General features: G+C 51.6%; 5 protein-coding genes across 5 annotated transcripts; 1 reads left to right on the forward strand and 4 right to left on the reverse strand.

Annotated features, from left to right (window-relative positions):
* Positions 1 to 2,880: 2,880 nt before the first annotated feature.
* Positions 2,881 to 3,301, forward strand: J4E82_011150 (uncharacterized protein; the record flags this gene model as incomplete). The annotated part of the gene is made up of 2 exons (XM_051737359.1): positions 2,881 to 3,157; positions 3,240 to 3,301. 2 exons carry the CDS (start codon positions 2,881 to 2,883, stop codon positions 3,299 to 3,301), a joined length of 339 nt encoding a protein of 112 aa, XP_051582885.1.
* Positions 3,302 to 3,733: 432 nt separating this feature from the next.
* MET3 (Sulfate adenylyltransferase) lies at positions 3,734 to 5,689 on the reverse strand (the record flags this gene model as incomplete). Its single annotated transcript, XM_051737360.1, has 4 exons — positions 3,734 to 4,374; positions 4,439 to 5,356; positions 5,460 to 5,609; positions 5,671 to 5,689. The coding sequence occupies 4 exons, from the start codon at positions 5,687 to 5,689 to the stop codon at positions 3,734 to 3,736; spliced, it is 1,728 nt and encodes a 575-aa protein (XP_051582886.1).
* Positions 5,690 to 6,381: 692 nt separating this feature from the next.
* J4E82_011152 (uncharacterized protein) lies at positions 6,382 to 7,342 on the reverse strand (the record flags this gene model as incomplete). Its single annotated transcript, XM_051737361.1, has 2 exons — positions 6,382 to 7,124; positions 7,174 to 7,342. The coding sequence occupies 2 exons, from the start codon at positions 7,340 to 7,342 to the stop codon at positions 6,382 to 6,384; spliced, it is 912 nt and encodes a 303-aa protein (XP_051582887.1).
* Positions 7,343 to 8,831: 1,489 nt separating this feature from the next.
* Positions 8,832 to 10,325, reverse strand: J4E82_011153 (uncharacterized protein; the record flags this gene model as incomplete). Its single annotated transcript, XM_051737362.1, has 4 exons — positions 8,832 to 9,295; positions 9,386 to 9,915; positions 9,990 to 10,216; positions 10,299 to 10,325. 4 exons carry the CDS (start codon positions 10,323 to 10,325, stop codon positions 8,832 to 8,834), a joined length of 1,248 nt encoding a protein of 415 aa, XP_051582888.1.
* Positions 10,326 to 10,830: 505 nt separating this feature from the next.
* On the reverse strand, positions 10,831 to 11,742 carry J4E82_011154 (uncharacterized protein; the record flags this gene model as incomplete). The annotated part of the gene is made up of 1 exon (XM_051737363.1): positions 10,831 to 11,742. One exon carries the CDS (start codon positions 11,740 to 11,742, stop codon positions 10,831 to 10,833), a length of 912 nt encoding a protein of 303 aa, XP_051582889.1.
* Positions 11,743 to 11,876: the final 134 nt, after the last annotated feature.

The raw sequence follows: 11,876 nt of genomic DNA on the forward strand, positions 1-11,876 counted from the left end.
ACATCGATCATGGTTTCAGCCTCAGCTGAGGGTGGGGACCGTTGTGCTTTGCTGTATCTGATACCTGAGTAGCATTGATGCTCTCGATGACATGTCAGTATGGGTAGCGTTGCGAATGAAGACGAGCGTTAACCCGCATTCGCTGTACACTGTACAAGCAGTGTCGGCAGTGTGATCTTGTCGGTGGCATCGGAGGGACTGGCATCAACACCGTACGACCATATGGCGTGAGTTTGACATGTGAAAGCTGGGCAATCGTTGCGCATGCTATTGAGGTCGAATGGGAGTATTAGCGTTGTTGCAGGGTTCGTAGGCTCAGACCATGATGCACGTGATTGGTATGTTCACTGCGGCTGACAGTAGGGGTTAGACTAATGATTGAGATTAGATTGAGGAGCTTTGTAGACTGCTCCCTTTACAATATCTTTTGGAACTCCCAGGCAGAATCTTCAATATGCTTCTTTTTCCCAGTCCTGCCGCGGTTTCCGCATGCAGACCTATAATGTCACTACATCATGGTGTATTCTCAGGAGACTGGTCGTACCGTGGCGGATAGAAGGACACGCGACTGGCGCCCACCTATGAGCAAATCGAGAATACGTACCAGTTGTGCCAGTGTGCAGTGATTAAAAAGCGATTGTAGAGGTTCAGGATGTTGTTGGCAACCAAAGGGCGACTCGTGGGTCCCGAGGTCGAGCTGAGAACGCCACCATTATCAATAAGCCACCAAGCGTGCGCTAACCCCGCTTTCTACTGACCTGTTGCTTCCAGACCTAGCTGACGATATATACTATCCTGCACCATGATCAGTAGTCCACTGATCATAAGTATCTTTTATATACCTATGCAATACTAGAAATCAACCTACATATACCTTGTACTAGCCTTAATTGTACTGTACTATGTCTCATTAAAAACGCTGTGGGGTAATGTAAAGATTCCCTTAGTCGAGGCGCTCGAAGATACAGTTAGCGCAGACAAAGATGGATGGTTCAGAGTGAATACGGACTAGACTACGAATGCGACCTTCGCATCACCTTTTGGGGTTCCTACGACAGGTCTTAACGACAAAGATGCGGTCATTATGAACATGAATCTCCAGACATTATACTTACCTATCTCTGGATTGCACAGCAGTTCCAAGGTACCGGAAATCCTGGCTGCCTCAAGGTCTCTTTCTCGCTAATACAAGTTATAACGCAGTAGGTTGGGACGACGCGATTCCTATCACTACTGCGGGTAACGGGAGCACTTCTGGACCAGAACGACGTGTGCTGCTTCTAAAATTCGCCGCTCATGACCCAGTCATCCACCAGCAGCTCAAACTCAACGCGATTTCTATACCGCTGGTGGTAGTTCAAATTGGCCGAAACTTGCATCACATTTCGTACGCACGTTTCAAGCTGGATATCACGCTTTTCAACTATGCTTGATCTTTGTCTTATAGCTCCTGGAGATCCTTTACTTGCATTGTAGATAGCACACTATTCATACACAAACTTTGACGAATTTGAACCGTTCACAAACAGCACGCCTGCGCTAGACAAAGCGTATTCTTACCATCTAGGACAGCTCTTTAATGCTTATTGGACTTGCATGAACGGATTCTATGCCTTGACCGGCGGGTTGACTGCTGCCACGGCTTACACTGACGACAATACGAGTTTCGCTGGTCTAGCAATCAGCCAAACTAAAAGCTCTACAGAAAAATTCATGACAAAAGCTTGGTCTACTTTAGGAACGGTGAAAAGAGAAGAAATGGTTATTTAAGCGCACAAGGGTTGGGCCGCCGTGTTGGCATTTGCGTCATCCCTTTTGATCCTCGCGAGCCCTCATCCCTACGGTTTTTCGCACATTCCTAACAAACGGTCCCGACATCATGATGAACATGTCGAGCCTCGTGATGAGGGATAATCCTTACGTGGCGCTACCGCCTACTGGATCGTTTCTCGAGGCTTCAGACCGGGTTCGTATTCTCAAAGACGTCAAGATACGATTCGGAGACACGAAGAGTACCTCTGAGGTGGGCAGGCTCGCAGTAGGCTCCGTCAGAGATCCTGAGGGGTGGACGATTGAACGTGTGAGCAGGCACCGACTGTGTGAATGAACAAGAACATGTACAGGGCGAAACCTGGCAACATACCATTGATTTTCACGATTATCAAATCAAAGTTCTGCATCGCGACCCCACGAAAAGAAGCAAAGCACCCCCAGCCCTCCCACGCATTAGCGTCCGCGGACCCCTAAAACGTCATCATCTGCATCACGTCCCCGATCTGCACTGCACCACCACCCGCGTTTTCTCGATCAGATCCTAGCCCGTCCTAGTACTCTAGGCCATAGAATAGCCTTGCATGAGAACATGTGCTTCCATACTCGTACATCTATGGCTGAGACCAACCCTCCGCCACGACCACGGAACCTTCCTGCCACAGGTAGATCCACCGCCCAAGACTGATTGCATGCTTGTAAGAGGTATTGTGGCTTATTATCTACTGACGATTTGGGACAAGAGGCTGAGGGCATGCACGCAGGTTGTGCGTGCTGAGTGGTTTGGTCTGAGGAACTGAGCGTCATGGAAAATGGGTTTTGGGCTTCTACCAGGGAGGTGGTGACGGACGGGATGAGATGGAATAGGGACTGGTTGTTCTTCTTTAGCGATTTTGGTGCGAAGGAATAGTCTGGAGGATATAACATGTACGTATAAGGAGACGATATTCCTATGCACACTTTCTACTTAATCAACTCGTGCTCCCTAAGTGAATAGATATACGCAAAATATCTCACATCTCCATCGACCAGACCACCAACACTACCATCTAAACACCCCATCCCGTCCCCGTCTCCTCGCCACCCACCACCACGATGCGTTCTTTCAACATGCTCACACTCCTGCTCCCCATCTTCACCACACTCCCCTCGTCACTCGCCCAAGACCAAGCCATTTCCGACGCCGAATCAACAGCGTCAGGAAACACGCTAAACACTTCCACGCAAGCCCCCGCAGAAGCGACCTCGGCCGCTCAATCAGCTGCTTCGTCGATTGCTTCCGAAGCCTTTTCTTCGGCGTTGTCGTCGGCTGCGAGTAGTATTTCCGAAAGGGTGGCTCAGAGTCCGAGTGCGACGCCTACTACGGGTGCGGCAGGGTCTACAAAAGGTATTTCGTTTCCTTTTTTTTCTCCTTTGGATTCTCGTTCTCCGGCTGATTAGGGCTGGGACATATGCTAATGGTTTGTTAGATGTGCAGTTTGCTGCGGTGATTGGTGGGGGACTAGCTGTTGCTGCTGGGTGGTTCGTCTGAGACAAAGAGATTGAGATGGAAAATGGAGGGAAGAAAGATGAAGCACGAATAGGATGTTAAGAACGGTATGCCAGACAGCATGTTCAATCTATAGTCAGCGACAAGTAGTCACAGACACTCCTCCAAACAGTAACATAGAGTCATCACGTCAAGGTTGATATGAACACCATTCATCGACTCCATCTGTATATTCCAGATACAGAAAGCAACTTTGCTGCTCTTCGTAACCAATCGTCTAAACCATATGTCTAGGTACCACATCATCTATGCCGTGTATTTTGAACCCCAGCAATTCGTAAAGCCAGGTCAACACAATAACCATCCAATCATAATCCGTTAAAAGAACAATGCAGCTCTCATCGCATCAATGCCAAAACAAGGGGAGGATAAAAAAAAAAGGAAAAAAGGAAAACCACTTTTTTCGCCAACCATCTACAACTGTGTCAGAAGACCCTGGCTCTCCAAGAGCAGGACAATCTGGTGAACCGCTGTCCTGACATTGGTAGTGGACAAGTCCACAGTCAAATCAGCGTTGGTAGGCACCTCGTACGGGTCGTCAACACCGGTGAAGCCCTTGATCTCACCAGCGCGCGCCTTGGCGTACACGCCACGCTTATCAGTCTTCTCCGCGTGCTCAAGCGGGGTAGAAACGTGAATAAGGTAAAAGGAACCGAATCGCTCCACAGTCTGGCGGGCCGCCTTTCTCGAGTCCTCGAAAGGAGCAATGGGCGCAACGATTGCCGCGGCACCAGCCTTGGTGAGCTCGGCGGCTACAAAGGAGATGCGGGCAATGTTCTTGTCACGGTCGGATCGGCTGAAGCCGAGCTCGCTCGAGAGCTCGCTGCGGATGGTGTCGCCGAGGAGGAGGGAGACGGATCGGCCTCCTTGTTGGTTCAGGGTGACGTTGAGAGCGCGTGCGATGGCGTCCTTGCCAGAGTTCTGGTAGCCGGTCAGGAAGACGGTGAAACCTTGTTGGCTGCGAGGCGGGTGTGATTCGCGGAGGACGCGGACGACTTCGGGGTACGAGAACCATTCGGGGATCTCTTGGCCGGTTCGGAGACGCTTGCGGAGCTCTGTTTTCACAATTTGTTAGTTTCGAGAGAGTTAAGACGGAAACAAAAAGAGGGAATAACGTACCAGTTCCGGAAATGTCAAGGGTCTTGATGCCCTGCTCAACCTCGTTCTTGGGCTTGTACTCGTCCGAGTCGGGGAGGTAGGTCATCTGGAGGAAAGGCACAACCTCGATACCGAGCTCATCCCTGTACTTCTCGACCGCGTCCTGAGCGTCGTAGGGGCCGTAGAAGTCGACGCCCTTGGAGTTCTTGCCTGGGCCAGCGTGGTCACGACCGACGATGAAGTGTGTAGCACCGTGGTTCTTGCGGATAATAGCGTGCCAGATGGCCTCGCGGGGACCAGCCATACGCATAGCAAGAGGCAGAAGAGCCAGGACGGCCATGCCGTTGGGGTAGCGGGGCATGAGGGCCTGGTAGACACGGACACGGGTGAAGTGGTCAATGTCACCGGGCTTGGTCAGGCCAACGACGGGGTGGATGAGGACGTTGGCCTGGCGGGCGCGGGCAGCGCGGACTGTCAGCTCACGGTGAGCGCGGTGCATGGGGTTCCTGGTCTGGAAAGCGACGACCTTGGACCAGCCAAGCTTGTCAAAGTGCAGACGCAGTTCGGCGGGCGTGTACCGGAGACCGACATAGTCGTAGTGCTCCAGGCGGTCGATGGCCTCGAGCTTACCGCCGACGTAGTACTCGTTGACAGTCTCGTAGAGGTACTTGATGGCGGGGTGGGCCACGTCGCCGTCCTTGTCGAAGACTTCCCGCGCCTCCTTCTCCTTGTCTGGCTGGTATACATCGTCGACGGTGATGATGGCGAGGTTGCGGTCGTCGCGGAAGTCGCGAAGGGCAATGCGAGCTCCCTGCTTGACACCGACTTCATCGATTGTCTGTTTCGAGACATCGAGCGTGATGGGGATGGAGAAGAGGTTGCCGTCGGCGAGACGGTTTTCGGCAACGACACCGTCGTAGTCCTTCTGGTTCATGAAACCTGCATGGTTGCTTGTCAGGGGTCTTGTTGCTGCAAACATGGCAAACACGAGGGGGTGGCTTTTCCGTGCCCCTCGCCTAGCGCGGGCGGCATGACGACTTACCCTCCAAGGGTGAAAAACCTCCGTTTAGGATGAGTTCCAAGTCGCAGAGCTGCCTCTCGGAGAGGACAATAGCGGGGAGCTTCTCGGCCTCGTCGAAGAGTTCCTTGCGTCGGGGCGCATCACGCGCGATCAGGTCCTTGAGGACGCCGCCTATCGTCACCCGCCGTCAGTGTCTATTACCAGCTTCTCAAGCTTTGCGAGGCAGTCTCACCATGGGGTGCGTTCGCCATCTCTACGGAATATCGTGAGGAATAGAGGATTTGTGTAGAAAGTTTTGGTGAATTATGTTAGCGAAGGGGCTTGACGTCGTTCCTGACTATGCAAGGCTGGCTTCGCAAAAAGTATGTTTTGGGTCACTCAAAAAGAAAGATGCGCGACTAAGTAACTACAAGGCGGGACCGGGTGGAAAGGGCTTTTTATTCCCCGGGTTCTGCGGACACTTCAGGATCCCAGTCCCGGTTGTTGACCATGGGCTTCTCTGGATTTTCTCTGCTTGCAGAGACTAGGGCACAAAGCGGGTTGTTGTATGGGTCGGCAGATCTTGGACGCGATTGCGCAATTGCACGCGATACCTAGAGCCTGTCTCACCCGGCTTTTCGTTGGGCCAAGTAACCACAGTGACGTGAGCGGAGCGGAGATGCAGTAAAACGTCCTGCAGTATGTGATGCGCTTTAGCGATTTTCAGGAACGCATCACGTATATGACAGGTCTAGCGCGTTGGTTCATATTCGTTTGATTCATAATTGAGCTTCATTGGCTCGTACATCGGTGGCAACTCGGCCCCGTATACATCATCGGATGCGGCTTCCGCAAACCCAGTATTTCAATGTCCCAAACCCCATGCTATGCCTTGACCCGGAAAAAAACCCAAACGCCCATGCTAATGCGATGCAACTAAACGCGAATACGATGGCCCAGCAAACTAAATGTTCAACGAGACCTCCTGCAGCTTGTTGGCTAGGTCCTCGTTTTGCTGCTTCATCGCCTGCTCCTGAAGGAACTGAGCGTATCGTGACTTGGGGTTGTGGATACCGCACTCAGTCTTGGCCTTTCCCTTCCAGCGCCCTGATCGCTCATCCTCTCCTGCAGCTACTGGCTGTGTAGAGTGCCAGTCACCAACACTCTTGTAACCCCTGTTGAGAAGGTCGTTGTATGGGACGTCGTTGGCGTCAACGTATTCCTTGACCTGGGCAAAGCTCCAGTTGGCTAGAGGGTTGATCTTGATGAGGCCAGCCTCGTCGATCTCGATGATGTCTAGGTCTCCTCGCTTTCCACCTTGGCTGCGTCGACGGCCGGTCAGGACGGCCTTGACTTGAAGTTCAGAGTAGGCACGCTCAGCGGGCTCTACCTTCGCAACGTAGTCGTAGAGTTCGTCGTTGGTGTCCCAGAGCTTGTCACCGTGCTTGGCAGTAAAGTCGTTGACATTGTCGCAGCCAGCAGGCTTGTAGACGTGGACCGGTGTTCCGTATCGCCTCCTTACTCGGTCGACAAGGGCATATGTTTCATCGAAGTGGTATAGTGTGTCCAAAAAGATCAAGTCGATGTTGTGCTTCAGTGGTCCGTCAAGCTTCGAAAGCATGTCCACAGTGACGAGGCCAGTAAGTCCAAAGGCGGTAGTCTGGAACAGTCCAGGCAGAGATGTAATGCACCATCGGAGAATATCTACTTCCAGTCAATCCACGAAGCTTTCCAAGAACGAATCACTGCCACATACCTTGAGGCTCGAGCTTTTGTAGCTGTGCGTTGATGAACTTCAAGTGAGGCTTTGCGAAGTAAACTTCAGGCAGACTCTCCTGGCTGGATTCGGCTGAAGCGTAGCCCGACTCCTCACGGAGTGTAGGCTGCTTGAAAGAGTCTACACTTGCAAACATTGGTGACGACATGTTTCAAGATTGTGTGGCGGAAGTTTGGGATATGGCAAGCACGTGCCGAGAAACCAGAAGCAGAATGTCTTTGTGGTTTGGTGTATAATGGAGGTTTCCCGAAAGAAACTACTATTATCAATCGTTTGGATCTGGAGGTGGAAAGAGGGAGAGCGACCACGGCCTGGAGTATATATTGGGCGCCGCCATCGGGATCGCTTTGTAACCCATCTCCGCAAGGTGCGATAGTTGGGGGTGAAGACGTGCGATCACGCAATTCGCGCTAGTACATGGTGGAGCAAAACTCTTCCTGCCAGCCTTATGTAAGGCAGTCTCACCAATCATTCGGCGGCAGTAGACGTTTTACTAGATCTGAGGCTCGGACGACGTCTATGCTCATGTACTCCGCGGCTGTGCGTTGGTTGGAAATCGCCCGATGGTTTGAGGTTTTGTCATCAACGTCATCCCGTCGATGTCTGCCGAACAATGCGGAAGGTTGAAGTCATAGTGATCTGGCTTCGACTGACGGACTAGGCAGGCGGCTGGTGGGTAATCTCAACATGCAATCTTGTCTCATCTTGACCCTTCTCTTGATGTTTGTCTTTGTTGGCAATATGGAGTCGGTGGAGTGCCCCGGTCCATCGGCAAGCGCCGGGCGATCGCGTCCGGGGCCTCGCTCAGAAGACTTGCGACACGCATCAGGATTTTCTACAAAATCATCGATTAGTGCGGGTTGTTGTGGAACGGCAATTAGAAAATTTACCTATAGCTGTCTATGCATGAGGCTGAACGAATTCTGGCCTTGTGCACGACTCAGTGCAGCCTGTCGCTCTGTGGCGTGGGGATTGTTCCGCGTGCGCAATCCAACCTTCTCATCTGCAATGCACTACTGTATCATCTTCCCTGGTAGTTATGCGAGGTAGCAATGCGACGCAATCTCATCTGTACGCTTGGTGGCGAGTTGTTGTCGAGAATGTGGCGGATGTCACGGCGGGGTCGCTGCTGTCTTAACGAATTCGGCCTTTGCACACTAAACCGCCCCGCGGCTAATCGGTAAGGTTTGCGGCTCTGCATCAATTGGGTGGGACTTGTTGCCGCACTCAGCAAATTGTACTGCTGACAGTGAATTCTTACACTGATTTGAGCTGTCCAACTCCGTGGATGCGAGAAGCTCATCTACGTCTATTACTTGGGTATGTTCTCTGAGAACGTGACATGCCGCCAAACCCTCTTGTCCGGACATTATTGGTGGACCGATGTTAGGTCTTTATCGCATTTCGCTTGCATCATTCGTCTAAGATTAAACCCTTCTATCGCTTCGTTCTTATTCTTATACGCCCAGCTTCGCAACCAATGTGTGACTGCACATCACCGCAATTTGTAGCCGCCGCTCCGATGGGATCTGATACTGACACACCTAACTCATGTCCATCATTTCATCAACGTCATGCACACATCAAGCTTCACCAACGCACAAAGCCAATAGAACGAGAATCACCAACCTCAATCTCTACTTCTCCATCCGATCCAATACTCCAATCCTCCCACTCCACAATTCTTTTGCGTTCGCCCAAAACACCATCTCCTTCTCCTCAAACCCCAACTCGCCCGACCAAGCCAGCCCGTTGATATTAGCATCCACGTCCCAGAATCCAATGCCATATGGATAATCCGTCCCAAACACCATTTGACGAATCGGGATTCCCATTCCGTCCGTCAATCCTTTGATCTGGTTCGGCCACACAGGACCCGCACTATCGTACCAAAAGCGGGATTTGTATGCTTCCCTTGCTGCGGAGGAGATATCGGGGAAGCCGAGGAGGAAGCGCTCGGAGATGTCGGGAAAGGCGCCTGCGCCGTGGGAGATGCGGAAGTGGAGGGATGGGTAGGTGACGATGGTGGAAGAGGCCGTTAGACTGGAGATTGCGCGGGCGGTTTCAAAGTAGAATTCCCCGAGACCGGAACGTAAAGGTGCTGTGGGTAGGTTAACTTTTGATTTTCTTTTTGGTCTTGTTTTGTCATGCGACGACTTGTGGCTTTTGGAAGGGAGAAAAAGAAACTTACAAGGCCGGGAGTTTATCAGTCGGCCATCGTCGAGCTTGATGATGGGTTCGGTCGGATGCACAAAGACTACTTCCTTACCACTCCCCTCGGCTTTCCCCGCTCTTTCTTGGAGAAACGCCCACAGCGGATCGAAAACTGGATCGCCGGGATACAAGCCCTCGTGGTTTGTCAACACGCCGACGCCCACTGGCTGTCTTCCAACCATGCCAAACATGCGCTTCAACTCGGTGATCGACTCTTGCACATGAGGCAAAGGCATGATAGCCATCCAACTAAACCTTTCAGGATATATTCTGCAAAGTTCCGCAGCGAAGCAATTGAGCAGGCGGGCGAGGGCAAGCGTCTTCTTCTTCCTTAGTACCTCGTCTCTCTCGGTCAGAAAAGCATTGGCTTGAGGCGTGGAGATGCAGAGTACAGAATGGGCAATGTTGTGTTCGCTCATGAACTTGAGATGAGAGGATACGTTCCAAGATGGTGTTGCGCGGCCTGCGGCGTTCAATTCGAGAGCACGGAACCAATCCGGAATAGGGCTGTAAGATTTCAGTTAGTAGGAACTCCTACCTGTACTCTGCTTAAGTGGTCATGGGCTGGCTTGTGGACTTACTGGGTATGCGTATCAACTCTTCTTGAAGTCGAAAAGTCGAATTCTTGCATGTCCACCGCATTACTGGCTAGCGAAGTGATGCTTGCGATAGCCTCTTTGGCAAAAGGTAGTACGGTCAGATCGATGCCGTCAACATATGCTTCGTATTGTATCTGCATCCAGAGTTTGTTCTCGTCATGTTGTGTACCATTCGAAGGCGTGGGATACGGTTTCCCATAGGGATATGCCTCCGTTGTGTTAGTCGAATTGCTTCCAGAACAGAGCACACGGAGCAAGCCAAAGCTTCATTCCTCCTTTGGGGCTACTCACCATCCTCTCAATCTCACTAGACGACATCCTGATGTGGGGAAAGATGTTGATGATGCTAGCGCTTGTGGTTGTTACGATGCAGGCTACCCCACACGTCAGTAAAGACAAAGAAGGGACTCGCATATTTGACAGGTGTAGCTCAACTCACAGTCTTGCACGTACAATGTTTATTATGCTTTGCAGATCTTTGTAGGCGACCCTGATCACTGTTGTTGTTGTTATCGTCGTCGCTGGATCAGTAAGTTTAGCTCCATGTAACTAGTACCCGCATGTGCGGGGAGCCGCCACCCAGGGAAGTCGCACTTGTACCTTGTATTTTGCTGCTTCTTACCTATTTCTTGAAGCTAAAAATGCGATCTAGAAACCTTCGGCTTAGTAGACATGGTCATACATCGGGACTACACATGCATAAGATAGACGTCACCCGAAAAAGGACGCGCAAATATCCGAAACATCACAACAAGCGACATTGCGAGAATGAGAGAGAGAAAAAAAAGCAACATGAAAATTCACAAACTACCCAGCAACCAAACTACGCAGCTCCAGCAGTCGTAACAGCACTCTGGTACTTCAAGTCCAACTGCGGCGCCTCGACCCCCTTTGCAGGCACATCACCCAGCCCTTCCGGCTCTACATAATCCCCCTCCTTATACCCATTAACCTTGAGTCTCAACTTCCTACTCTCGGCATAAACAACCCTGCGCATCCGATTCGTGCTTCCGAGCGGCTGATGCTCCTTGAGCCCATGCCAGCTATTCACCGTGATGCGATCATCCCACCAAGTCCTAAACTCTGGTAACCACGAGTCCTGCGGCGGAAACTCAATGGTGGCGATTTGCTCAAACGGGTACTTTTTCGGATCCCATTCGATGCCAATGTCGTCTACGGGCTGTTCGGTGAGGTCTTGGAGGAGCTGTGCGCAGAAGCTGTAGGAGATGGTGTTGTTGAGGTGGTGTGTGCGCAGGGTTTGGGAGAGGATGTTGATGGGGTCCGAGTCCTTGACTTCAGTGTTCTCGAGATCCTTTTGGAATTGGCTAGCGGGGAAGACGCCGTATTTGGCTACGTAGGCGCCGTGGCGGTAGGCGGATTGTGAGTACTCTGGCATGGCGACCATGTGCTGCTTTGGTAGTTGTCCACCCAATGTTGCGACGTCTGCGTCTAATCTTTTGCTCTGCTCGTCGGCAAACGTGGGCAGGTCGTTCCAGTTTCGTTCCAAGGCGTCTGCGATGTCGTAGGTGGTTTGTGGATCGCGTAGCTCGAGGACTGGGTAGTTGTTGAAAGTCCAGTCTTGCGTCTTCTTGTCTTCTCCCCAAATCTTCTCGCCCTCGATGCCGAAGATCTTCATGCCGATGCCGCGTGGTGCTGCAAGATTGTCGGGTAGGATCTTGGGTGTTAGGGATGAGTAGCGCATGATCACGTCGTAGGTACCAGGTTTGGCAAACATGCCCTGGGAACAGAGTTGCTAACAATCAATCCAAACTGATGAGACTGACTGACTGACTGATTGCTTGGCAGTCAGTTCAGTGTCAGTTTAGAGCTCTCGTCTTATCAGTCAGTTCAGTTTAGAGCTCTTAAACT

Source organism: Alternaria postmessia (assembly GCF_024291825.1).
Source record: "Alternaria postmessia strain BMP 2775 chromosome Unknown scaffold_169, whole genome shotgun sequence".
Taxonomy (NCBI): Eukaryota; Fungi; Ascomycota; class Dothideomycetes; order Pleosporales; family Pleosporaceae; genus Alternaria; species Alternaria postmessia.